General features: G+C 49.4%; 2 protein-coding genes across 2 annotated transcripts; both read right to left on the reverse strand.

Annotated features, from left to right (window-relative positions):
• Positions 1 to 6,559: 6,559 nt before the first annotated feature.
• TIFAB (TIFA inhibitor) lies at positions 6,560 to 14,648 on the reverse strand. The gene is made up of 2 exons (XM_032155965.2): positions 14,505 to 14,648; positions 6,560 to 12,260 (listed from the first exon to the last, which is right to left on the reverse strand). Exon 2 carries the CDS (start codon positions 12,248 to 12,250, stop codon positions 11,636 to 11,638), a length of 615 nt encoding a protein of 204 aa, XP_032011856.1. The 5' UTR covers positions 12,251 to 12,260; positions 14,505 to 14,648; the 3' UTR covers positions 6,560 to 11,635.
• On the reverse strand, positions 8,693 to 9,427 carry DCANP1 (dendritic cell associated nuclear protein 1). The gene is given in 1 exon segment (XM_032155964.1): positions 8,693 to 9,427. A coding segment is annotated over 1 exon segment (735 nt).
• Positions 14,649 to 27,829: the final 13,181 nt, after the last annotated feature.

The raw sequence follows: 27,829 nt of genomic DNA on the forward strand, positions 1-27,829 counted from the left end.
ACTGAGCCTGCTCTGACTCACTTCCCAGTCCCCCAGGCCCCAGCAAGTGCCATCAGATAGAAGGCTTGTCACCTTGGAGGGAAGGGGGCAAAAAGATAATTTCCAAACATTGAGGCCTTAATGTCGGTCAAGCACGGTGCAGAGTCCTTCACAGGCACCCCATTTTATCCTCCCAGACACCCTGTAAGGCCTGTGATACTCCTGTTTCACAGAAAGAAGAAACTGAGGCTGGGAGAGGTTGAGCTCTTGCCTAAGGTCACAGAGCCAGTAAGTGGTAGAGCTAGGATCCAGACTTTGGCTGTCTGAGTCCAAAGTCTAGGCTTTTCTTTGCTCTAAATCCCTCCGCTCAACTTCTCTTTTGTCTGAGGAATTCTAGGAAGTGTTGGTTCTGTTTCTCATCAGTGGGGCCTGATGCTCCCCACGGTCTCTGGGCACTTGCACGTCATCCCAGAGGCAAACCTTGGGTATGCAGAGCCTTGTCCCAGGGTCCAGGATGTTCAAGACCAGCTGGAATCAGATGCCTTCTGGCTCCTTGCCCTGCCACGTGGAAATGCCATTTGTAGTGAGCCGGCTGTCATTGGAGAGCTGCCTTTAGGTGCAGTGAGTCAAAGGACCACATGGAAATACTTTAGCCTGAGGCGGCACTGGAGCAGCCCTGGCTTGTAGCCATGAACGGCAGCAGGTCCAATAACACTGAGTTCCAGGTATGCATGTTGCCAAGAAGGGAGAGCAGTATGGAGACCGACCAGCTCCTCTGGCTCATGCAAAAGCCCCTACACAGTGCTAGGCACGTGGTGCTCAGTAAACATAAGTTCCCGTTTTCTGTGAGAGGAGGGCCTTGGCCCTATGCACTGAGTGTCCTGGTAATGGAATGCTCTACGCTCTGGCTCTCTTGGGTTGGGGGAAGAGGGAGCATCTACACCAGGAAACCATGGGCTCCTGAGGTTGGATGCAAGTTGCGTGTGTTCCTATGTGCAAAGAGAAGCCATAGCTATCATTTTCTGAGGCATCCAAGACCCACAAAAAGCCAAAGACTGCCCTACCCGAGAGACTGCAGCAGGAATGAGTGGATTAAGCCATTCAGCATGTCCAGACATACAAAATCACCGGGGACAGCTGGCTGAGGGAGACAGGCCAAACTAGCACATGCATGTGAGGAAGAGGAATGGGCACTCAGGCCAGGCTGGCTCTCTGAGCAAACTGGAGCTCCTTCCTGCTTCCCTTCCCGGCCTGACCACACAGGCTGCAGAGCACAGGGGCCCGCTTAAGGCCTTCAGGGAAGATGGCCTCCCCCAACATCATCTGTGAACCTCATCTCCAAGCTCAGAGCTTCCTCCCAGGTGGGGTTGCCCCTTCTCAGAGTTCCAATTTCCCCATCAGCCTTGGGCCGTATATCTTCCCCTTCTTTCTACAGGCTGCTTTATAGCTTGCTGGAAACACCTTCCCTTAGCACTTCGAAATGTATCACTTGAAAGCATCTTAACGTTAATCAATGTGATTCTTTTTTAATTTGAAGGGGCTTATTTCTCCAAATGGCTTTCCTGATCTTATAGGAGGGCACGCTCTCTAATATTAAACTTTTTCTTTAAAAAGAGCAAAAAAAAAAAAATGACTCACATCTGTTTGATATTTAAATCAAATTGAATGGCAGGACAGGAACGAAATTACACTGCAAAAGGCCATAAAGCGTGATGTTTAAAAGAGCCAAGCATACCAAACCTACATGCCAGAAAATTTGAAATGACAAAGGATCGAGGGGGTGTGGCCTGGGCAATGGAGTGTCTCCTACCCAGAAGCTGGAGGGGTAGTAGCCAAGCTGGGGGAAGGTGGGAGGTGGGAGAAGGGCTCACTTTGCATGGGAGGACTTTGTGGGGCCTGGTTTCCAGCCACATGTGAGTTTGGGGGTCTGGGATCTGAGCCCCAAGCAGAGGTCCTGGAATCCAGTGCTGCCTGCTCCAGGTTGCGGGGTGGGGTGGTGGCCTGTCTGGGGCTCTCCAAGGGGCTGCTGGGTAATGACGCATGCAGCCTGGGTGGCCAGCCAGGCACTGTCCGGCTCTTGGTGTCCAGGAGGCCTTGGGGTTTGGCTACAGCTCAGAGAATTGAGTTTAAAGCCCCTCTGCTGCCTTCTGATCAGTTTAGCAGAGACACCAACATCCTGCATCCCGGAGGGCAGAGAAAGGGGTGGAGCTCAGAGAGCTGTGTTTTCCTCCAATCTTGGAAGGAAGGCAGCCTCTGAATGTCACTGCCCCCAAGCTCTGTGACAGAAGTCCTAGGAAAGAAGTGAGTGTGACCTCTTACTTAATATTCCCTTAAAGCCAGAGGGCCGAGTCCAAGCCTGGCACAGGCACTCCAGTTGTGAACTGTGTCTGGTGACGCCTGTAAGGTGAGGTTTGAGAGTGGTGCGCAGTCAGAGCTTGTGTGCTGGTGTGGGCTGCCCCTCACCAAGGCCACGAAGTGGGGGTGGAGACAAGAGAGGGGTTTAGAGTAAATCAAATGCCAGCTGAGTGGGCTTGGGCTCCCTTTCCCTCTCTGATCCTGTTTCCTCATCTATACCATGGAATGGTTTAACATCCTCAAGGTTATTTTAAATATCTAGTATGATAAATATAAATGAATTCACTTTTAAATAGCAAAATATTGTACACGTTTCTTAGAATGGTAACTCCGGCCTTTCCAGGGCTTCTGCATAGGTACCATGTTTATTTAGGCATTAACTTGTTTTTCCAGCCAGCACTTGAGCACAAGGGTCTGGAACTTTTTCCATGCAGTGGTGCACTGGAGCTGTCTCACACTGTTTCATAAAAGCTGATTGTTAAATGATTAAATTATGTTTAATTACTCACTAAACTGTTAAATTTTTAATGTAACTAAGTTATTAAAAATTATATGAACTTATGGTGAAATGATATTAAATACAAAGTGAATAAATAAATCAAAACTCACTGCTTCCTAATTATTTTACTATACCTTACTATATCTATGGCCTTGGGGCTATTTACACTGATTGTATCTGTGTGGTGGGAATGCCACATGATGGTGGGCTTACTGTGCGTCTCTTTCCAATTCCACCTTCAGTGATGTCATTCTGATACCTTGAAGTTGACCGTGGTAAGATAGTTTACATCACGGACATCAGCAAACACTACAATCAGAGCTCCTCCACCACTCAGAGAGCTGCTAAACGTTTGCCAACACAATTCTGACTGTGGAGATGGGCGAAATGAAGTGTGCAGAGGTCCTGGGGACTTCCTCAGAATCTCTCGGCCATGCTGAACGTCTTCCTTTCAATCCAGTGCTTTCCTCCTCAGACTTAGCTGTTCCAGCCTTCTCAGGAGCTTGTGGCCAGCTCTTACAGCATGCATCCCTTTATCCAGAACACTCTGACTTTCCCAGCATGCTCCCCTACCATCCCTCTAGTGGGGTCGCTTCTCTGCTTCTGTTTTCCCCTGAGCTGAGCCAAAATATTCACTCTGGTGTGTAAAGCACGCTGAGAATCTCAAGTGGAAGTATTTTCCCTTTCTTTAACTGTGGAGCAAAACTCACAGCTCATAATTATCATGTGGTTTTCTAACCAACACTTTACCTGGGGTGCTTGACAGAGCCCAGAGGCAGATGTGTGTGTATGTGTGTGTGTGTGTGTGTGTGTATGCATGTGTGTATGCATGTGTGTGTGTGCATGTGTGTGTATGTGTGTATGCGTGCGTGTATGGATGGATATGTGTATGCAGGTGTGTGCGTGTGTGTGTGTGTATGCGTGCGTGTGTGTGTGTGTGTTGGGGAATGGAGAGGGGAAGGAGAAGTCAGACCACATGAGGCTTTCTGATGTTTTGACTTGAATTCTGCAGTGCAACCACAGACCCTTCAGGCCCAGGGGAAGAGGAACGTAAAACGGAAAGACAGAGACCCCTGAGGATTAGCTTCCTGCCTTGGCCTCCAAGAGTGTCCACAGGGGACGACCATGTGTTCCACAGTAATGAGGCCCAGCGCTGGATCTGGAAGCCTCTAACACCAAGCTTCCAGCCTGCCTGCTTCTAATACTCCCGGGGCAGCTCTCCAAGTGTGGGAGCTCTGGACCTCGTGCGTGTGTTTCTGAGTGGTGAAGGGCTGGGTGGTCGTGTCGCACCAAGGAGACGAGGCCCATCTGGAAACAGGAAACCTTGTTGGCAGGTAGCAGGGGGATGGGGTGTGGAGCCCGCATGGCCCTGCTGGAATTTGCCATGGGCTTCCGGGCTCAGGGTCCCCTGGAAACTGGTTCCATTCACTGAGCAAGACCACTGACCCTTCCTCTTCTCACTCAGAGCACTTATTTATTTAAAATATATTTTCCCCTTTTTGTCAGGAGCTGTATTGTGGTTTGACTGAGGTTCTTCTCAGAGCTTTGACCCTAGTGGTCTGCTTTCACCCCACCCAAATTCTTCCTCTCAACTCTCTCTCCTGTCAAGAGAGCCCTGACTGAGGACCTACTGTGTGTAGGTGGCTACTCACCTACAGACATGTCCAAGACGGCTTCTGCCATATGCAGGGCTCTGCCTGCCAGTGGGAGGTTCCAGCCAACTGGCATGTGAAATGGGCCCAGCCCTGCACCTGGCACACTCACGTTGTGTTTTTCATCTTCACAGAGGTGAGGTAGGTACTCATAGTATCCCCATTGTATAGGTGAGGAAAAAGTGGCTTGTGGGAGGAAGGAATTTTCTGGATTTTGTAAGTGGAAGGCAGTGGGATTTGGGCCTGTTGGCTTCCTGAGGACAGGTGTCTCTGCCCTGCCCTCTGCCTATCTCGGGAGCTGGTGTTCAAAGCAGGGCATCTGGGTGAGTTGTGTGTGGGCCCAGCCAGGCTGTGCCTGGGTCTTCTCTGTGCTTCACTCTGTGGTACTTGCCCTCCTCCCTCCCTCTTTACAGATGCTGAAGGTCACATAGGTTGGGGTGACAATGATGGTGGGGATCTGTGTTTGCCCCTCAGGGGTCCCTGCAGGGTGGAGTCCTCTGCAGTGTGGCCTCTCCTTCCTGCTCTCCCTACTTGGTGGCCACCCCAGGGCCCCAGGCGAGGCTGAGGGACATTGACATGGCCATGGTCTCTGTGCTGGCCATTTGGCTGTTTGTCCTCAGGTCCATGGCTCTCTCTTTCATGCCCTGCTCTGTATTGCAGGGAAGTTGACCCCTGTAGGCTGCATTTCTCAGGCTTGCCAGTCAGCTTGCCTCTGGCTGGCTTCAGCTGATGGGGTATGGGGGGGCCAAAGAAGGAGAGAAGCTAATGTATTCCTTCCTCTGTCAGTCTGTCAAGTGGAGTCACCTCATCAGCTGCTGGCGGCAGCTGCCTCTCCTCTGTGGCTCCTCTCCCTCTAGGTCCCAGCTACCACAGGGGGCCTCCATGGTATTCTAGCCCTGGGCTGGACATTCCCCACTGTGACTCCAGTAACACCCCCTCTCAGTTGCCCTCCAGCCTGGAGCCAGCAGTGGGAGCAATCTCTGTTAATCTCTGAATTGCATTCCCTATTTGGCTTCTCAGTGATTCCATACCCAATTCCCTGAATTACGTTTTTTGCATACTTAGACTGGCTTTTGCATTTCTGACTGGATCCTGAATGATAGGCCTCCCCCTAAACAAGGTGACTTAATAGGCACCATGTTCCCAGCCCATCTGTAGCAAGCCCTCTGAGCAAATGACATCATGACAGCCCCTGATCCCTCAGAGAAGCAATTATGGAAACCTCGTGTCTGGCTGCCTGGCTGTGCTCTCGCTCCGAAGGCCTATGCCTCTGCCTTATTCTGAAAACTCCCACCTCTACCCCCTGCCTCCACATCTTTAAAGGAAAGCAAGGCAGACATCGCAGCCAGGCCCCCTTCCAGCAGTTAGAGTGCTTGGCTTGGAGCCTGGGCCCTCCTGCCAGCCTTGCTTGGGACCTGCTGCATGTGAACCGTGTTGTCAGGTAACACACAGGGAGGGTCAGAGAAACGGGAGAGGTGGAAAGGGAGCCTAGAGCCTCCTCCACAGCTCCAGTCTCCACAGGTTTTCTCCTCATTCCTGGGCTGATTTGATTTGGATTCAAATCTGCCTGTACTCTGACTCCTTCCTGGCCAAATGCCTGCAGCTGGGCCCTTTGCTGCAAGCACCCCTTAAAGAAGTGGGCACGGTTGGGAAATGGAGGGCATTTCCTCTGGAAAGAAAAGGCAGAGGAACCAGTAATGGCCTAGGAGTGCTGACATCCTTGCTGGGGTGCACATTTTTGTGAAACGAGCCCCCTTGCCAAATGGAACTCTAAAGCTCCTTCAATTCGCATGCCTAGAGAAGAAAATAATCAAACTCTTCTGTCAGGGATCACCTGGCTCCCCACATCCCCTCACTTAGGATGTTTTATTCCCACTGGAGCATGCGATTGGAAAACAAAGGTAAATAGGAGCAATTGATTCCCGGATCCTTTTTTTTTCCCAAGCAGGATTAAAGCTGCCTCAGCCATAAAGAGTTTACAAACTCTAAAGAAAGATAATAACTTCCCTTCTCACGGCCCGGTCATGGGGAGGCAATGCATGTTTCCAATCAGCTGAGAATGTAACCCAAATGGTAGGTTTTATTTCACTTTAATCCACCTGTGAGTTCACGTTAAAGGTAAGAGGAATCACAGCCCTGCAATTCAAATAGGGTTCATTAAATTCGGCATCTCCTCTTAACTGGGCTGGGTTGTTTACTCCTCTCACAGTCTTGGACGGGTTTTGAGGGTCTGGTGCGGTGTCCGGTGAATGGCTGCAATGCAGGTGAGGCTGCCACCATGAGGGAAGCTGGAGGGAGGACCTGTTAACCTCATGGTACTGTGGCGACATCAGCCACCACTACATGTCACGGGGTGGATGCTGAGGAAGAGAAAACAGAGCAGAGCTGGAGAAGTTCGCACAGTAGATACAGTGGAAGGCAGGTGGCCCAGCTGGCAGCCCACTGCAAGGGTGGTGGAGGTGGCGATGCGCTGTCCCCACCACATGGAGCTTGCTTGCCTCCGTACACCTCTTTGCTGGCTGCATCCTTGCTGCTCAGTGGGCGGTTGTGGAAAGAATCGGTTCTCAGTTCCCATCCCAGCTCTGCTATTTAGACACTGGGAGATCTGGAAACAGCCCCTTGACAAAGTCTTGCTCTACACGTTTCTGTAGTGACCGTCCATTTGAAGGGATAGGGAAATATTCCCTCAGTGAAACTGTTAAAGCCACCCCTCCTATGAAACTCACTCCTTTAGGTTAAGCATAGCCTTCTCAGTCTTTTCCTGTGTGGATGGAGTGTTGGCACAGTGAGGCAGGTGTTGCTAGTGGACGCGTCGGGGGTGGTCTGCACAGGCTGGCCTGCATTGCCCGGGGTGGAGAAAGGGGTCAGACTAGAGCCTATGGAGACTTGGTGGGCAACAGGCCCGGGCTCAGTCCAGCCAGCCCAACCTCTGATTGCTATCCTCAGAGCCCCTCCAGGGTCTCCTTGGCAGGGGCTGTCCCCTATGAGCCTCTGCAGGGGACAGGAAGTGCTGACTGAGAACTGCCTCTCTGTGACATGCACCTTGTCAAATCCATAAACCTTCCTCAGCAGTCACCACACAGAATCCCAAAACCCCAGGGTTCTGCTTGAGTTTGAGCTACGGAGGCTCAAGGACTAGAAGGAAGCACCAGCCTTTTTCTGCCCCAGCTAGAGCGTCTGCGCTGCCCCAGCTAGAGGGTCTGTGCTGTCCCTGCTGAGGCCTACAGGAGGCAGAGACATTCACCTCCAGTTCCTGTCTGCCCACGGCTTTGTGGCCTTCTCACCCCAGCCGGCCAACTGGCTTCCCACCACTATGGGCCTCGCCTTGCCCATGCCGGGTCTGAGGGGCCTGGCTCAGACTTTAGCATCCGAGGGAACTGCTGCCTTGACCACCAGAGTCTCCCTTGTCTGTGCGTCTGTCCTCTGTTCAGCTCTGCGAAGGCCACCAGAAACACAACAGCCAACAACCCATGGCCTTTGTCTGCAAGGAAGTTGAGGTCTCACCGGGCAGACAGGCACGGAGTGAGTGCTCCACCACGGGCCTCCCTTCCTCCAGGCTGCAGCCAGGACTATGCTGTCTTGCGTGTCTGCTGTGACTTCCCCATGGCCGAGCCCCACACTGTGGCTGTTTATGGAGCATTTGCAAGTCTTCCTCGAGGGGAGGCCGTGTCTCTCACGGACAGCTTGGGAAGATTCACATTCTTGGAAAAGCAGAGGAATGTGAGGGTTAAAATACCTTAAAGGGCAAGGAGATGATTTCTAGATTTCCAGACAATGTCTCAGAGAATTGTAGTGCTCTGGGGTATGCCTGAATGTAACCAATGTACCTCCTTTGTGCCTGAGTGTAGACTGGGTCCATGTGCCTACATCTCCCACCAGACTGGACGGTGATAGCTAGCCCTGTTGACCCTTACGTGTGGGTGCCTTAAATGAGTGATGCCTCAAACTGACCTTCACAATGACTCTAAGGAGGTAAGTACTGTGATCTTTCCCATTTTCTACAAGAAGAAACTGTGGCACAGGGAGATTCAGTCACTTGTCCAGGATCACAGAACTATAATAAGTGGGAGGAACAAGAATTCTAACCCAGGCAGCAGTCTGACCAGAGCGCCCTAGCTTGGAGCAGCGTTCATGTTCGTGTTCACTATATGTTCGTGTTTAGTGTATGTCTGTGCATACTTGTGTGTGTGCGCCCACGCACACAGGTTCACTCAGGCACATGGGGTGCCCTGCGGTGGGAGCTGAGAGAATGCAGTAGAGGGTGTTGGGAGGAACTCACCCGCCTGCTCTGGCTGTCTGAGCAGGTGAGGGATAGTGATATCAAGTGTGAAGACCAGGCCCTGAAGCCAGCCTGACAGTTCCAGCTGTTAGGAGAAAGTGAGGGTGGGTGCCATGGATCTGATGACTCCGGTGATTTTCTACTCAAGAAAAACGAAGTCTCAGATGGGCAGAGCTTAACTGCCTTAAAAACTTGGTACAGGGCAAGGTGTGAGTTTCCTGGGGAGACTGTGTGAACTGTGAATGGGTAGAGTCTGAAACTACAAACCAGATGTTTCCTGGCTCCCTCCCGCCTGGTCTGGCCTGTCTTCCTTCAGCTGCTATGCAGTTCATCCTGGGTCCCTGAGGGCCTCGCAGATGCTTCACTCCAAAGATCGGAGTTGCAGAGTCCCCTGTGGAGGAATTGAACTGCCCCCTCTCACAGGACCCCAGCTGGCAAGGGTTTGCTCCTCCCTGGAGGGGAGAGACCCTCACTGACGCCCTGGAGAGGGGCACTCAGGGGCAGCAGCTCATTCCCAAAGTTCTCTGGTGGAGCTGGGGAGTGGCACCCTGGGGACTCTGGGGTTTGCCCACCAGCTCCTCTCTCTAGTCTTTGGTATCCAGGTACAGTCTCCAGGCCGTGGCTTCTCGAATTCTGTATGTGGGTTGCTGCTCTGTAATGCATAGTTAGGGGACCATTTTGGTCAGTGACAGATCACTGCTGCTTTTCATCAGACCAAAATACATGTGGCTTCTTCTCCTTGCCAGCCCCACCAGGGCATCTCCCATTGTACTAACCCTGCCTATTGGACCTTCTGATGCAAGGAACAGATTAAAATCCCCTCCTTGTTGCCTACCAGGTCCATGGCTACAACTAAATCCCTAGTTGGGGAATCACAGAGCACAGCTAAGTTCTTGGGTTCTGGAGCCTGCTTACGGGAGTGTGAGTCTTCCTTAGCTCCATGTGGATGGTGAGCCCTCCTCTCTCAGGTCTCATGATAGTAGCTAACCCTTATTAAGTGTGATGGGCACTGACTGAGTGCTTTACAGGTGCCACCTTCTAAGACCCTCATAACTCTAGCAGATAGTACTATTATCTTACACGTTTTCCAGAGGGAGAAATAGAGGCAAGAGCAGACTAAGTCACTTGCCCAAATCACATAGCTACTGATGGTGTGATGTTGGGCAAGATATGTAACCTTCCCAAGTCTCAGTTTCCTCATCTGTAAAATGCAGTTAATACACACAGCACCTAGCAGAGTGCTAGGCACATGGCAGGCACTCAACAGACAAGGCCACTTAACAAGAGAATGAACCCAGCTGGAGAAGAGAGAAAAATACGACTACAGCACTAATCATAGTAGTGATCAAATAAGTAATGCACTCCTGAATGCTTGACTTTCCTGAGTGCCAGGTAAACTCCCTGAGGGAGTTTGCCTTATTCACTTCTGGCTCAGTTCCGTGGCTTTGCACAGATCTGGCACAAGGTGGGTGTTTGGTGAAGTCTTGCTGAATGAATGAGGAACTGCTTTGGGGGTCCCAAGGGGTCATTCACAGCATCAGACAGCCCCTTCCTAGCAGCCCTGCTCTCCCTGCCTTGTGGCTGTGATCTGTTTTTGCTTCATCCCTATTGGAGAGGAAGCTTCCCACACCAGGGCAAGCCTGGGTCTTGCCCACCTCTGTTTTCCTCTTGGAGAAGATGCTCAGGGCCTGTGAGTGAAGTTGGACCTCCTTGTAGCTTGCCCTGGGTGCAAAACAATCATCCTTTTGGGCAGAAAACAGAAATTGTTGACAGCTACAGACCCAGGGATTCGAGTCAGCAAGGGGGACAGGGCTGTGCCCTTGGTGCCTCAGATTCCTTGGAGAGTGGGGTCTGGGATCATGGTGACCATGTAGATCCCTCCCTGCATCACACTAGTGAGCGTTGTTTCTAAACCACAATCTCCCCTTCTCAGCATGGTGTGGCAAATGGCTGCTCCCCGTGTTCACCGAGAAAAATCCTCCCACCCTTGGTGCGCCTGGCTCCTAACGAGTCCTTTATTTGGAAGGAACGCCCCCACCCCCATTGGTGTGTGACTCACCCTGAGCGAAATAACTGCTGGGCTGAGTTCTTACACAAACCCCCACCCCATCCCCTCATTCCCTGAAGACCTTTGACCTCAAGTCAGCCAACGCCTTGATCCAGAAGTGACAGAGAATGGGGAGTGTAAGGATGAGGATGATGATGGGGACAATGAATTTCCAGGCAGGCCCAGCTCCCAGCTCCCATCGTCAGGAAACCCTGAGCCCTGCCTGCATCCTTTCCAGAAATGTGAGTCCCACCTTTCCAATTTCCTCTTACACCTCGTCTATATTTCCCACCCCCACGTCTGCATGACAGGGTGGCGTGCATGTGGCCCATCTGGGGATCAGGGAATCCTATTGGGTGTGCCAGCTTAATGAAATACTTGCAGTTTATTAAACTCAGGCTTTCCTAAGCCCCGCGTGCCTGTGGGTATTTGAAAGCTGAAGGTAACCCCAAGCTACTACAAATGTAATTGTTACATGTGTCCACGCATTCCTGGTGCAACCTCAAACTCCCGCTCTTAAGCAGCACGCAAAATGAATCACATAAAGTAACTCCTAGTCAGACAAGAGGGAGAAATGTGTGGAAATGCTGAGAGAGGCTCCCCAGAACCCCTCAGGGCCTCTAAAAGTATATGATGTTCCCATTACTTTGCATAGCTCTGGCCACAGAGGGTGCTTCTCCACTCTGGGCTGTTTGTTCAGTGTTTGCAGAATTGGTTCATTATGAGCAAGGCAGCCAGCGGGTTTTGCTTGTCAACCTTGCATGATGCAGCTCAAATATTTCAAATCGTGTTTCATCTAGCAAAGGCTTGCTCTGGTGGCAGGGCTAGCAGAGTGCACTGTCTGGGGGTTCCCTCTGGAGCTGTATTTCTGTTCCTCCTCCAGGTCTTGGCTGGAGAGGGCTGTCCCAAGTCTGGGAAGGGCCGTGGAGAAACCCCAGGCAACCTGGAGTCTGCTGCCCTGAACCAGGGGGAGGCTGCTCCTGGGAGATGCCTTCCCATTCATCAGTTTCCTCAGCCTCAGGTCTGTAAATCAGGGGTGAAGGGCTGATATGGAAATAGCAGACAAAAGCCTCCAGGGATGTGCCTTCTTCTAAGCGAACCAGCATCTGGATGCCTGAGAAGGAGACCCTGTTGACGGTGCTCAGGGGGACCTGCTCCAGGTACCTCAGCGTCAGCCCATTGACCCACACACAGCCCTTGCGGCTCAGGGCCTTGAGGCAGAAGGCCAGCAGGGCACTGCCTTTCTCCAGGTAGGGCTCCAGGGACAGGTGATGGCGGGAGAGGCGGGGGAGCTGCAGCTGGAGGTGGGTGTCCTGCCCCCGTCCGAGCAGCAGAGGGCTGGTATCATGCTGCAGCCGTGGTGGGACATTGGCAAAGGCAGATGGGCCCAGTGTGGGATGGTACAGGCTCACTCGCAGGATGGTGAGGGGCTTCTCCATGGAAGAAGGCCTGGAAAGATGGAACATGGACACACAGGCTCAGCTTGAGTCAGAGACCTCTGTGGCTCCCTGAGCCCAGACACACTTGCCCACCTCAGGGGCCCTGTGCCTGCTCATACAATCACTCTGCCCAAGCCAGGATGGAGCCAAGGCTGGAGCTGGTGTGGAAGGTCACAAGCTTAGTCTCTCCCATACTCTGAATAGAACATGCCACCCACTCTCTCTGACTTTTGGATTTCTGTAGTATAGTGATGTCTCTCCTTGTCTATGCAAGGGATAAGGCATGCTGGCTTGCAGGGTGGGGATTTGGTAATCTTTTGGTTATTTGGAGACAATTTGGCTCTGCTTCTTGGAAAGGAAAGGGTAGACAGACTGGCTACATCTTCCTGGTATCTGACAGTCACACAACAAACCCTTGCTGAGTCCTCCTTTGAGCTGAGCAGGGAACCAGCTGCTGGGGAGAAGCAACGAACAACGAACCGAGCCCCGACTCTTGGGAGCACCTACTGGTGGAGGAGAGAGGTGTTTCTAGCACCAGGATGTGTGGAAGGACACAGAAGGGGGCTGCTTAGCCTAGTCCTGGCCACTAGAAAGGCTGTCTAGAAACCCTGGTGAAGAATAAACAGCTAGCACATTCCGAGTGGTTACTATGGGCACTTGCTGGAAGGCCACTCACAATGGCCACCTTTGTTCCTGCATGGGTTTGAGAAACACAAACTCTGCTATGTCCACCAGCGCCCTGTGGCCCAGGACCTGCCATCATCTTCAACAGGAACCAAGGGTTGAGTGGATTTGAATAACTAATTATACATTCTCTGGGTACCAGGCTTTTGCTCACATAATTTGTCTCCTAAGAATGCATCTTCCATCCCAAACTCTGTCCAAATACTGCCCATGGTTCAAGGCCCTGTTCAAGTGTTACCTCTCCTGTGAAGCTCCCTTCCTTGGGGAAGGTGACCTTTCACTGCCTTCTGACTCCCACAACAGGGAGAATCCCCCAGGACACCTGGCCAACCTTACTCCCCATTCATTCCATCTTTGCATTTCATGCCCAAGTTCAGTGGGCCCTTGTCCTGTCTTCCCTGAGCTCCTCTCTTCCTATCCCTGAGGCCTCCCAAGGGCTGGGTATGGTCTGGGCTGTGGCTCTTGCTGCCCCATGTCCCACTGCCCCATACAAATAGGGCCTGGCCACCATAAATGTCCAGGGGCACATTTGCCAAGTGGCTAAATGAGAAGCCCACACACACACGGTGAAATCACCCAGAGAGACCACAAATGGGATCAGGTCTCAAAGGCTGTGGGACAGCGAGCCTGTTGCAGGTGGCTTGAACTCAGTGTCCCTCCAGGTCTTGAACCTTCTGCCCTTTAGATGCAGTAGGTTAATGGCTGGGACCTTTTAGTCTGATAGTGAGGGCACCCTTTCACTATCAGGGCACCCCCTTTCCCCTAAGGCACAGACACACGTATGCCTCTGCCCACACCCCATCTGGCCATAGTCTGCAGAAAGCCTTTCTTTTTTTTTCTTTCTTTTTTTTTTTTTTTTTTTTTGAGATGGAGTCTCACTCTGTCACCCAGGCTGGAGTGTAGTGGCGTGATCTTGGCTCATGGTAGCCTCCGTCTTCCAGGTTCAAGGGATTCTCCTGCCTCAGCCTCCCCAGTCGCTGGGATTACAGGCGCCCGCCACCATGCCCAGCTAATTTTTGTATTTTCGATAGAGACGGGGTTTTGCCATGTTGGCCAGGCTGGTCTCGAACTCCTGACCTCAGGTGATCCACCCGCCTTGGCCTTCCAAAGTGCTGAGATTACAGGTGTGAGCCACCACGCCCAGCCAGAAAGCCTTTTCTTGAGGTATGGGTTACAGGCTGAGCCCAGGACAGGTGGGCTGGGCAACCATGCTGTCAGGCCTGGCTGAAAACTCAAGAGTTCACTCCCAGAAACTAATATCACGGCACAGAGACTCTGAAAGAATCCCTCAGGAAGAAAGATTCACTGTTGCTGTGTGGCCTTACTCTCTGCTCCATCCCGAGCTAACAGAAATCTCCCACCAAAGAGGAGCCCGTCCACGAGAGGCTGTCCTGTGTCTTTTGGATCCCAGGTGTTCCGGGGAAACAGAAACCCAGCCCTACAAATCCAGCCTGTGGGATGAGGCAAGAGGAAGACACTCCAGGGTGTGTGTGTCGGGGGAGCCCTCCTCCCAGCCCCACCAGGCCCTCCCTTCTCCCCATGGGTTCAAGCCCCTCTGTCTTGTACTTACCTTATTGCCAGGGCACATCTGGCTCTAGTCCTGCAGCTGTGAGCTCTTGAGAGGGAGTAGGCTGGTTTGGGTAGGGCTGGGGAGGGCTCTTATGGCTGTGGTTCAGGAACATGACAGAACACACTTCAGTTTTGTTGCATTCTTCCTTTTTCCCTTCAAGAAAGAAAACAGAAGTGTAATTTTTCATTGCAGAAGTGCAATTCCACTGCTGAGAGTTTGAGAAACCGCAGCGTGGGACCCTTTCTGAGATAGATGGCATGCCTTCCTGGGTTTCAGTTCTGCCAGCTTCTCCTACCCCACCCCCAGGGACCTTAGGACCTGCACCCAGGGTATCTGCAAAGTTCCTCTCCACCTGCCAGTAGGATGGGGTCAAAGCAGCCCAGCTATGTTAGAAAAAAAGAGCCTTTTGGGACAGAGGGCTACGGAACAGGAGAGCCCCCCTGAGTGTGGGAGAATGAGGAGAGCGTTCTGGCTGGATAGAGGTTGGCCAAGGAAACTGTAGGCAACATGGCACTTCCCTGAGGGTCTCATGAGAGGGCAGGTCCTGGGGATGGAGAGGATGGAGAGGGCAGTAAATGGCCACTCATAGAACATGGTCTCTCTTGCAGAACAGTGAGAAGGTGGTCTCTCATGCCCACTCCCCATCGCCCAAGCTCTGCTAGTTTGCATGCAGTTTGGAAGGGGTGAAGATGGTTGCTTGTCCAGCACTGTGGGCTCTGGATGCCCTGGAAGTGGCTAAATGTGAAGGTGCTAACCCTTCACATAGCCCAGCAAATTCATAGTCCACCAGTGTGTTCAAGTCACCTGCATTATCTCCTAGGAGTTTTATAGTTCTATACATACATTTTAATTTTTATGACATGTATAAGGTTTGTGTCTAGATTTTTTTTTTTTTTGCTTATAGATGTTCAGTTGTCTCAGCACCATTTTCTGAAAAGACCATTTTTTTTCCTTCAGTGTCTTCTCTTTACTCCTTTGTCAAAGATTGGTTGACAGTATTCATGTGGGTTTATTTCGGGGCTTTCTAGTTTGTATCATTGATCTATTTGTCTATTTTTTCACCAATACCATACTGTCTTGATTGCTGCAGCTTTGTAGTAAGTCTTGAAGTTGCGTACTGCCAGTCCTTCAATTCTATTCTTCTCTTTCAATTTTGTCTTGGCTCTTTTGAGTTGTCTCTCCATAGAAATGTTAGAATCAGTTTGTTAATAGCCACAAAATAACTCGCTGGGATTTTGATGAGACTGCATCAAATCTATCAATAAAGGAGGGAAGAACTGACATCCTGACAGTATTGAATCTTCCTATTCATGAACATGGGATATCTCTCTATTTATTCAGTTCTTTGATTTCCTTCATCATAGTTTCATGGGTTTCCTCATATAGATCTTGTACATGTTTTGTTAGATTCATACAGAAATATTTTCTTTTTTGAATATTAATGTAAATGGCATTGTGTTTTTTTATTTCAAATTCCACTTGTTCATTGCTGGCATATAGGAAAGTAATTGATTTTATTTATTAATCTGGTATCCTGCAATTGTCCTTTAATCACGTACTAGTTCCAGGAGCTTTTTTGTCAATTTCTTTGGATTTTCTACATGGAAAATTACGTCATCTGCAAATAAAGACAGTTTTTTTTCTTCCTTCCCAATATGTATACCTCTTTTTCCTTTTTAATCTTACTTCATTGGTTAAAACTTGTTGGTTAAATGATGTTGAAAAAGAATAGTGAGAGGAAACATCCCAGTCTTCCTCCTGATCTTAGTGGGAAAATTTCTGGTTTCTTATCAGTAAGTATGATGTTAACCGTAGGAGTTTTGCAAATGTTCTTTTTCAAATTGAGGATGTTTTCATTTATTCCTAGTTTGTTGAAGATATTTTGCTCTAAAGCAACTGCCAACCTAGAATTCCATGCCCAGATAAAGAATCCTTCAAAAATAAAGATGACATAAAGTCATTTTCACACAAAAACTGAAGAATTTGTCAACAGTACACCTACTCTAAAGTAAATTTTAGTGTTCTTCGGGCAGAAGAAAAGTAATCCCAAATGAAAGCATAGAAATGCAGAAGAAAATGAAGAGCAATGGAAATGGATATATTCATATAAATCAAAGTGAATATTAACCATATGAAAAACAATAATAATGACATTTTATTTTTGAAACTTATTTTAGTTTCAGGGGTACATGTGAAGGTGTGTTACATGTGTAAACTTATGTCATGGGGGTTTGTTTTACAGATTATTTCACCACCCAGGTATTAAACCCAGTACCCAATAGTAATCTTTTCTGCTCCTCTCCCTCCTCCCACCCTCCACCCTCAAGAAGACCCCAGTGTCTGTCATTTCCTTCTTTGTGTTCATGAGTTCTCATTATTTAGCTCCCACTTATAAGTGAGAACATGTAGTATTTGGTTTTCTGTTCCTGTGCTAGTTTGCTAATAGGATGATGGCATTTTAAAATGTATTTAGAATATATGTATAATTAAACTACATGACAACAATAACATCAAAAGTGGGAGGGGTAAAAATGTAATTATAGTGTCCCAACGTCCTTGCATTGTCCAGGACGCGATAAAACTACAATTTAAGGTAGACATTAATAAGTCAAAGGTGCATGATATAATCTCTAGGATAATCAGTAAAAGAATAATAATGTCTTAGTGACAAGCTAATAGATGGGAAGTGGAGCAATACATTATCAATGACAATGAAGGCTGAGAAGCCTTGGAAAGGCACAGTGGAATAGGGAGGACATCCAAGTAGGGAGGATGAAGACAGCCCCAGAGCAGGCCTGCAGCTGGGTCGGGTAAAATTGAAGGGGAGAAGAAGGGCTCCAGCACTGGGTCTTCCTGGGCAGATAGTGAGCCATTTCCAGTAGCTCACCTCCTGCCTTCTTCTGGGCTGAGGCACTTGGGACCCTTCAGCGTGGTGGCCTTGGAGGCTGTTTCCTCTAAGGGTCTCTGAGTCCGCTCTTCTCCGGGGGGTGGGCTGCTACTCTGGAGGCCTCACTGGTTACTCCTGGGCCTTTTCTGACCACCCTGAGATCCTCAGGGCCAGATGCTCAAATAACTGACCTGGAAGCTCAGTGAAGAGAAGTGACCAAGGTTACACAGTAAATCTGTAGCACAGCTGGGTGAGGACTTAGGTGAGCTGACTCCTAGTCCTCAGGCCTAGCTACAATACACCTCCATGGTCCAGTTAGCTTGATAGCTGTGCCGCATACTCCTTCTGGGTCATATTTGGGGCCAGTCATATGGGTCTGGAAACAAGTGTGGCTCCTGGCCCCTCAATAGCAAGTCAAGCAGAGAGGTGGGGAGTCTGGGGGGAGGGCAGTGAGGGGCAGGGCTAGCCCCCAGAACCACAAGATGTTTGGTAGCAGACCAAGCAAGACAGGTGACTGAAGCTTGGCGAAGTCCCCATCATGGTCTTTGCATCGCTTCAATTGCCTTTTCTTGTATCCTTCCCTCATCCCCTGTACCCTGGCTCTTCCTGGTACTGGGGAAGGGTGGGGAGCAAAGCTCAGATCACTGAGAAAATCCTCTCCTGACAATTCTTGGGGACTTGCTATGACTCCTTCTCTAGAAACCTATGGAAGGCAGTAGTAACCTAAAGGAGTAGTTCTAAGAGCATGCCAGACCTGCTGCTTGCTGTGTGCAGGAGAGAAGCCAAGTGCAGGCAAGGTAGCTAGAATGACCAAAAACCCAAATGGCTACTCCAAGGTGGGAGAGAAGCCATGTGTAGGCTAGGAAGCTAGACTTGATCCCAGGCTTCTTGCCGGCACCACACTCCTACTCAGTGCAGTGATAGACAGATGAATGACAGAAAACCCAAATGGCTACTCCAAGGCACTGCAAGGGCTGCAAAGGCACATAGATGGGGCTGAGCCTACTGTGCGAAGGTGGCTGGCCATGCTCCAGGGCCTTTCCTCTCATCAGTCTCCCTGGTCCAAAGACCACCTGGCCTGCTGAGTGTCCCTAAACCCTGGGCAAGGGCCTCATCTTCGGGGATCCAGTCTGGGCAAGACCTCAGTGATCCCGTTATTTCTGCCCACCAGCAGAGTAAGGTAGTGGGCAGAAGCCTGGTAGGGAGCTTTGTCATCTCTAGATATGTGACCTCAGGCAAGTCCGATCTCTTCCCTGGGCCTGTTTTCCTCCCACTGCCTTCTGTTGCAATCATGAGTCATGAGGGGAGGGCTATGTCCATGCTCACAGCCCTGGCGTGGGAGGGTGACCGGGCAGAGGACATGTGTTCATGGTGCCCGTGTCCTTAATAACTTGGGTCACAGCAGTTTCCAACAAGAAAGAGAACTGAAACAACCAGGGAATTCCCTGGCAAGGAGAAGTCTTGCCCAGTCTGCGTCTTTCAGAAGCCAGGAGGAATGCCCCAGGTTTGTGGGAAGGAGTATGCATACACAGTGCTGGTTGTTGGCTTTCCGGAGGCAGATAGGAGCTGGAAGTCTCACGAAGGGAGAGGGAGACCCAGAAGGGTGAGAGCTGGGGAAGTGCCAGTTTCACTCAGCCTGGCCCCCTTGGCTAGGACAGCCTCTGGTTGGGTGTTGGGCATCTGGTGTTCAGATCCTGGGGCATATTACATCAGTCAGCAAATGTCCCCCATCATGTGCTCAGGGAGGGCTCAGGGACAGAACAATTGCCTCCCCAGGCATCCCCCGAAACTCCCACCTCCAGGGCTTTCTCCAACATTAGCCCAGTGAGGCTTCTGCAGCCAGACGGACTCAGGTCTGAGGCTTGGCTCCTACGTGTAACAACTCAAGCAAGTTGTGCAGCCTTTCTGCACCTCAGTTTTCTGCTCTGTAAAATGGGGACACATTGCTGTTGTTGTGAGGACGCAATGAGATATGTGGAAAGTGCCAAGCACACGGTGAGAATTGATAAGTGAGAACTGCTCTTAGTAGAACCCTTGACAGTAGAGCAAAAATGCACCCTGGGGACATGGGCTGTCAGAGGAGACTTAACAACAGCACACACAAAACCTAAGTTTTCAGACAGCTCCAGTTTTTGCTTAAAATAAGCATGGCTTTGGAGTTGAATTCCTAATGTGCATGAGTTTCCTATAAATTCCATTTTAGATTATAATAAAGTAAAAGGAAGTCTCCAAGTAATTGCTGGGACCTGTATCCTTGATGTCCAGGAAGGCTCTCCATCTCACAAATGAGGAAGCTGGGGCTCGGAGCAGGTAGTTGATTTGCTCAAGGTCATCCTTCTGGGAAGTTTCGGAGCCAGGATTTGAACACAGTCTCTGAGACTCTTGGGCTTAACCATGAAGCTTTCAGGCCTCAAAGATAGGGTGTCTCTGGAGTCCAGCTGCCTGGCCTTCTCAAAATGTGTGCTCCAGCCCGCTGGCCACCAGTGACACTCAGCGGAGAGTACCTGGTTCCAGCCCTAGCAAGCTAACGTGGCTGGCTACTGAGTCCCGATGGCCTGTGGCCACCAGGTGGCAGCATCCCTGAACCCACGGATCCCTCTCTTGGGGCCCAAGAGGGAGGATAGTTTGAAAGGTTGGGGAAGCCATGGCAGGAGGCTGTGCTGGAGGAGGGAGAGGGGTCCTCCTTTCTCTGACTCAAAATGCCCTGAATGGACCCCACGTGATTCCACACCCAATCCCCCTCCCACTCATAATGAGCATGGAGCTAAGAGTAGGAGTCAGAGCAGAGGCAGGGGAAGCAGCTATCTCAGTCATGGGCGCTGGGATAGAAGGCTCAGAGAGGTGAAGCGACCCGCCCGAGGATGCAGATTGCATGCCTGCAGAGCGAGGATGCACAGCCACTACCTGTCACATCCTCCCCAGAGAGGGGGACCCAGTGGGGAAATGCACCTCAAGGCTCAGCCCCGGCTGACCTGGTGCATGGGAGGCTCTCAGCATGTGGAAGGAGCTGTTGTCACTGTGACCATCAGGACAGAACGCCACACCCTGCTCCAACCAGGCCCTCAGGGAAGAGAAAGAGCCTTGGTAACTCAGAGGGATGGGGGTTGCCATACACAGGACTGTGGCCCCCAGGAGGGGGACCTAACCCACTAGGGATGGGAGGGGTCACCAGGGAAGGCCTCCTGGAGGAGGAGAAACTGGTGCTGGCTCCTGCAGATGTCTAGGAGTTGGCCAGCTAGCACTGCTGGGATGTGGGATGGTGCCTGGTGGAGGGAGGTCCCGCTTCTGGAAATGGCTCTGCCTTGCCGCCCTTGCCTAGTAAAAATGGTGACCACAGTCAGGGTGTGTTTGAATTTGAAAACAACAGTAACAGCTACTCGGGAGGCTGAGGCAGGAGAAGGGCGTGAACCCCGGGGGGCGGAGCCTGCAGTGAGCCCAGATCGCGCCACTACACTCCAGCCTGGGCGACAGCGAGACTCTGTCTCAAAATAAAGAAAACAACAGTAAAGTCCCACTTAGTGACTCCTTGCTGTGTTCTGGCAAAACCCTTGTAGGAGTTACCTTGTTGAATCCCCACTACAACTCCAAGATAGATTCTGGTAGTAATCTTGTTTCACAAGTCAGAAAATCGAGGCACAGGGAAGCAGCTTACTCAAGATAATCCAGATATTAAGTGGTAGAGCTGTGTCTCAAACCCAGATTTGATCCCCAAATCCTTATTCTCAACTCCTGTGCTCCATGGCCACCTTAAGGGGCAAGCCCTTTCCCCACCTCCTTCTGCTGATGGGGCTGGAGTGGTGATAACTTGGGGTTTGATCAGCTCTACCAGGCTCTGGCCTGAGTCCCAGCGGAAGCATATGGCTATCGAGGTGGCGCTTACTGATGCATTCCCCTCCAGAGTGCTGGCTGGGCCTCCTTGCAGAGGTGGGGCTGGCCAGCAGGACCTGTGTGGCCTCTACCTGCCAAGGAGCCAGGGACGGTGGGGGGAGAAATTCCTAGGAGCTGCTGCCATCCCAGGCCAGGCTCCCTCCCCTATTCTAGGCTTTATTGCTAAGCCCAATTTTATTATAGTGCCAAATTGCTAAACTATGTCAATTTCACTATTAATAAATGCCAAATCCAATAATGACTGGAGCCCTGACTAATGCCTGGGATAGGCCTGAGGAGGGGATGCCTAAGAATTCTCACAGGAATGCTTGGCTTTTACCTTGGGTTGGGGAGGTCAGGCCACAGGAAACTGGTGCCCTTTAGCCCAGCAATGAGCGCATACCTCCTTTTGTCTACTGAGCTAAAGAGGAGACCCTCAGGCTGCCTGAGGAGCAGGGACTTGGGAGAGGGGGAGGCATCCTACTACCCTGCCCTGTGGGCGGTTTCCTCCACCTTCACCCACAGCATCCAGATCAGCAGAGGGGCCAGAGGGCAGGAAAGGAGCCCTCATAGGGAGCCCAGCTCCACCTCCTCCATGGAACATACTTTGTGGCAAGTGGCTTTACCTCTCCAGGTCTCAGTTTCCTCAACTATAGAATGAGGATAATTGTGCCTGCACAACCTCCCTTGCCCTATAGCCAACATCTCCATTAAACATTTTGAAAGGGGTTCACTTTCCCTTGGTCAAAAGGATTTGCAAAGAGCTTTTTTCTTTTTCAGTCAAAAACTTGGATTGAAGAAGCAGCTTGGGTTTATTTAAAGGATGCAGCTGGCCAGGAAAGATGGTCTCAACACAACATAACACACATCGAACATGGGCTTTTCATTTTTAATTAAGTAAGGTGAAGCCTGGCATAAATGCATTTTACTAAAATTTAGGAATAAGGCATATTCTGGAATTAGTGTGTGTCTTCAAAGGCAGATTTCTAACATACCATGCAAGCAAACCCTTTGTGTGGAGCGTTAGGTGGTTCCAGTGCCTGTAAGTACTGGGTACAGATCTGAAAGCAGGAGGAGAAGAAACCACTGTCTCTCTGCAAATAGTACCTTTTTGTTTCAATTATGGTAAAATATACATAATATAAAATTTACCATTTTAACAACGTTTAAGTGTGCAGTTTAGTGGTATTAAGTATATTTGCATTGTTGTACAATCTCCAGAAGTTTTTCATACCCATTAAACAACTTCCCACTCCCCCTACTTCTGGTGACTACCATTCTGCTTTCTATGAGTTTGACTCCTCTAGATACCTCAGGCAACAAAAGTTAAAAACAGATGAATAGGACTCTATCAAAATTAAAAACTTTTGCCTCCAAGGACACAATCAACAGAGTGAAAAGACACCCACCTATGGAATAGGAGAAAATATGTAATAGACTTTATATATGTAAAATATAATTGGAATCATACAGTATTTTTCCTTTTGTGACTGGTTTATTTCACTGAGCAGAACGTCGTTAAGATTCACCCATATTGTAGCATGTATCAGAATTTCATTTCTTTTCAAGGCTGAATAATATTCTATTGTAGGTATGCACCACATTTTGCTTATCCTTTCATCCATTAATGGACACTTGGGTTGCTTCCGCCTTTTGGTTATCATGAATAATGTTATGTACATGGGTATACAAATATCTGTTTGAGTTTGAGTCCCTGCTTTCAGTTCTTTCGGGTATATATCCACGAGTGGAATTACTGGATCATATGGTAATTCTATCATTAATTTTTTTGAGGACTTTGGGAGGCCAAGGTGGGCAGATCGCTTAAGCTCAGGAGTTTGAGACTAGCCTGGGCAACATGGTGAAATCCCCTCTACAAAAAAAAAAAAAATATGAAAATTTGCCAGGCATGGTAGCTTGTGCCTGCAGTCCCAGCTACTTAGAAGGGGCTAAGGCAGGAGGATCACTTGAGCCCAGGAGTCGAGGCTGCAGTGAGCTGAGATCATGCCACTGCACTCCAGCCTGAGTGACAAAGTGAAACACTGTCTTGAAAAAAATTGTTTTCCTTAGTGGCTGCAGCATTTTATAGTCCCACCAACAATGCACAACGGTTCCAACTTCTTGATACCCTAGTTGACACCTGTTATTTTCTGTTTTTATTTTTTGGACAGTATACTAATGGGTGTAAGGTGATATCTGATTGTGATTTAGATTTGCATTTCCCTAATGATTAGTGATGTTGAACATCTTTTCATATGCTTGCTGGCAATTGCGTATCTTCTTTGGAGAAATATCTATTCAAGTCCTTTGCCTATTTTCTAATTAGGCTATTTTGTTATTGTTTTTGAGTTGGAGGAGATCTTTAGATATTTTGAACATTAACTCTTTATCAGATATGGGAATTACAAATATTTTCTCCCATTCCATCAGTTGCCTTTTCACTATGTTGATTGTGTCTTTTGACACACAAGTTTTTAATTTGGATAAAGTTCTATTTATCTATTTTTAACTTTTTTTGCCCATGCTTTTGGTGTCATTTTTAGCCAGGAAATTATTACTAAATATATCATGAAGCTTTCCCTCTGTGTTTTCTTCTAAGAGTTTTATGGTTTGAGGTCTTTAATGCATTTTGAGATGATTTTTGTATATGGTGCAGGGTAAGTGCTATGGTTTGAATGTTTGTGTCCGCCCAAAGTTCATATGTTGAAATCCTAACCCCCAAAGTGATGGTATTGTTGATAGGAGGGCAAGCCCTTAGAAGGTGATTAGATTAGTGCCCTTATAAAGGAGACCACAGGCAGCTCGCTAGTCCTTCCACCCTGGGAAACTGCAGTGAGAAGTTGCCATCTATAAGCCGGAAAGTTGGCCCTCACTAGAAACAAAATCTTCCAGTACTTTTACCTTCTTTTCTTATATCTCCGGAGGCTGGGACGGCAGAAAAACGAAAACAAGCTAAGTGATGAAGGTCTTTTGTTTTCCTGTCTCTGCCGTTCCTAGCCTCCGGAGCTGTAAGAAATAAATTTCTCTTGCCTCTAAGTCATCCAATTTATGGGAATCCAAATGGACTAAGAAAGCGTGCAACTTCATTCTTTTACACGTAGATATCCAGTTTCCCTATAAATAGTTGAGATTTACACTTGAGGATCACAATTTACCATATTTGACTATATTTGGTTGAGTAGAATATTTTACATACCTTGGTTACAATGCAAAATAAAAGTATTCAAATTCACCTTGCAGGTTTTGTTAATTTTATATTCCCATCTTTATATTGTTTAATAGGCATACTCTTTTTTTTTGAGACAGAGTCTTGCCCTGTCACCCAGGCTGGAGTGAAATGGCACAATCTCGGCTCACTGCAACCTCCGCCTCTCAGGTTCAAACGATTCTCCTGCTTCAGCCTCACAAGTAGCTGGGATTACAGGCACATGCCACCACGCCCAGCTATTTTTTGTATTTTTAGTAGAGATGGGGTTTCACCATGTTGGCCAGGCTGGTCTCGAACTCCTGACCTCATGATCTGCCCGCCTCGGCCTCCCAAAGTGCTGGGATTACAGGCGTGCGCCACCGCACCAGCACTCCACACTCAGCAGTGTGGATTGTTTGTAACAATATAAATCTCAGGGAAGTGTTAATGAGAGGATCGATGAATCTTCTATGCCATGAGCTCCCTGCCAGGCTTGGATTCTGCCATTTCCTGCCCATGAACTGGATTCTGTGCCACTCGCTCACTGAACTTTCTCAAGTATGCCTGGTGTCACACATTTTGGGGGCAAGGGTTATGTGATTATTATGTTTTTTTCCCCCCACCATGGGCTTCTACATAAAGCTATGGCCAGACCATCACCATCAAACACTGTCTCTAATGAGTTTGGGTCGCAGACTCAAAGGCCACGAGCAAAGTTCTGCGTTGCCAATACAGTAGGTGCACAAAACCCAGAGGGTCCACAGCATTTCTGGACTTTTGTATTTGCTCCTTATTTAAAACTCTTTCAAGAAACCCGATTTATTACAATGCTGGCTAATACCCACAGGAACACTGAGTTCCACTGTGTGGGAGCTTTGAGGGGCCTGTGCTGCCCGCACCGAGTGTCCCCCGTCTCTCACTGCTTCTAACACCTTCAAGCCATCTCCTGAATCTGGAATAGTCATCGTGAGCTGGAGGCTTCCTCAGAAGAACCCTAAAATCAAGGCGGATTCTGGTGCCAAGAAAAATAGCCCAGCCCAGCTTCACAGCTGTGAGCCTCCCACGCACCCCAGGAAGCTGCCATCACCATGGGTAGCGCAACCTGGCTTGATTTTGCCAAAACAAAGGAAAATCCCTCCAGCAATTTCTGTGAATTTGTTTTGCAAAACTGAATTGTCTGCTTTTAATTCCCCTATACCAATTAAATAAAAATTGGAATTTAAAATCCAGTGAATGACAGAAACCTCACTTTGGAGTGGATGACAGACCCCACGCAACCTGAGGTCTGGGGTAGAGAAGTGAGATGCTGGGACCTTCCAGGGAGTGGTGGCTTTGGTGGTAGTCTCCCTAGGCTTTGGGGCTCCTGGACCATCCTTATGTCTACATGTGCTCTGAACCTATGGGACTAATAGCTGACCACGAACAGAACAGCAGCGAGGCAGGAGCCTGATGCTTGCCAGATTTCAGCTTCAAGACTCTGCCCCACATGCCTCTAAAGCCAAATTCCTGTGTGTTTATTTGCGTTTCCCCTGGGGCTCCTGGATCTCTTCCCAAGGTGGAGCCTGGGCCCAGAGAGACCCTGGCTTCCTCTGCACCCAACCCTGGGTGGCTCTGCACCAGTAGGACAAGTGCCATGGGAGGAGTCCTGGTGAGCTGCAAAGGCACACCTCAGGGTGGAGGAGGGCTTCCTTGAGGAGCTGATGCCAATGCTGAGTCTTGAAGAACCGGTAGGAGTGGCTAAGTTGATAAGAAGAAGAGGGCATTCCAAGAGGGGGACCTGCCCGTGCAAAGGAGCAGAAATGTGAGAGGGCCAGCGACACCAGAGGACTACAAGGAGTTGCATCAGGCTGCTTCTTCCTAAGCTGTTGCAGAAGTACTTGAGGTTTCTGCTGTATTAGCCCCGAGCCCTCTTGGGTCTTCCCTCCAGTCTCTCCCCGACTCTTCCAAAGCCCTAGAGGCCGGATGATGTGGCATGTTGACCTTCATCACCTAGTTTGTTTTCCTGTCTCTGCTGTCCTGGTGAGTGTCCTACATCTTAGGGCACAGCCACAGCCCCTCATAAAAAATATGCAATCACTGTCCCCAGGACATGGGAAGCCATCAAAGTAAGGAGGCCAAGTGTCCAGCTGTAAGCTTGGGACATGTCACATCCAGAGAACCTGAAACCTGGGTTCTTTGGGAGGCAGTGTGGTTCAGTGGCCAAGATCACGGGCTCTGGGGTCAGAGAGACTGAGTTCCGATCCCAGCACCACCTCTCATGAGCCAAGGGAATTGGGCAAGTCATTTAACCTCATGGAACCACAGTTTCTCTTTGTAAAATGTCGATGGAGTAAAGATTAAATGAGATTGTGCTTCTAAAGCACAGAACATGGAGCCTGCTAGAGTGAGAGCTTAACCCATTTATGTCTGAGGTTGCAATTTTTTGAATTTTTGCAATCAGACCTTGGCAATGACCTTGAGCAGTAGGATATAGATAACTCCCACATGCTTAGAGTTCCAATAATGGAACACTAGGCATAAGTGGGTCAATAGTAGGTTGGTGCAAATGTAATTGTGGTTTCGCCATTACTTTCAATGGCAAAAACCGCAATTACATTTGCACTAACCTCATAACTATCTGCCACTGTGATCTGTATTGATTGACTGCACCTGGAAGAAGAGAGACAAAATGGCAATCTACTATTTTGTCTTTTCCAGATTCATTACATTATTTCATTTTACTAAATTTTTCTCTCTACATATTCTCTCTTTCTCTCTCTCTCTGTTATATTGAAAACTTGGATCTCAAGCAGTGGCTTAAACAAGAGTCACCTAATAGACCAGGTGTGAGCAGCCCAGGGCCCCGATGGCCACTCCACAGTGTCGGCAACCCAGCCTCCTTCCCCGTTGCCACGCTGCTGACCCTAGAGCATTGCCCTTGCCCATGTGGTCTCACATGGCTCACCCCCACCATACCCACATCCAAACAGGGGGAACGGGCAGGGGGCAAGCGTGGAGCACATCCTTTCCTTTGGAAGATGCGTCCTGGAAATTGCCCGATCACTTCTGCTTGCATCCTGTTGGCTGGTCTCAGGGAATGGCTAGTCCTAGCTGTCAGGGTGGCAGGAGCTGTGTGATCAGTTACAAAAGGAGGGTTCTATTATTATAGGAGAAGGGGAAATAGATATTGAAAGACAACTGAGTCTCCTTTTCCCAGCCAAATTGCAAACTCTTCAAGGGTTGGAAAGACTTCTCAAGCTTGCGCCTCACCCCGTTGGGCTCCCTGGCTGCAGATTTGTTCACCGAGAGAGACTGATTGCTGAGCCGGCTCCACAGAACTGCTGTATTGAGAAGTGCCGTGGTCAGCCCTCCACGTCCTCAGAGTGCAGAACAAGAGCCAAGAGC

The sequence above is a fragment of the Hylobates moloch genome, unplaced genomic scaffold (genome assembly GCF_009828535.3).
Source record: "Hylobates moloch isolate HMO894 unplaced genomic scaffold, HMol_V3 SCAFFOLD_6, whole genome shotgun sequence".
In the NCBI taxonomy this organism is placed as follows: Eukaryota; Metazoa; Chordata; class Mammalia; order Primates; family Hylobatidae; genus Hylobates; species Hylobates moloch.

Coding starts and splice junctions, on each gene's coding strand:
- TIFAB (XM_032155965.2), bottom strand. CDS start 12,250: ATGGAGAAGCCCCTCACCATCCTGCGAGTGAGCCTGTACCATCCCACA.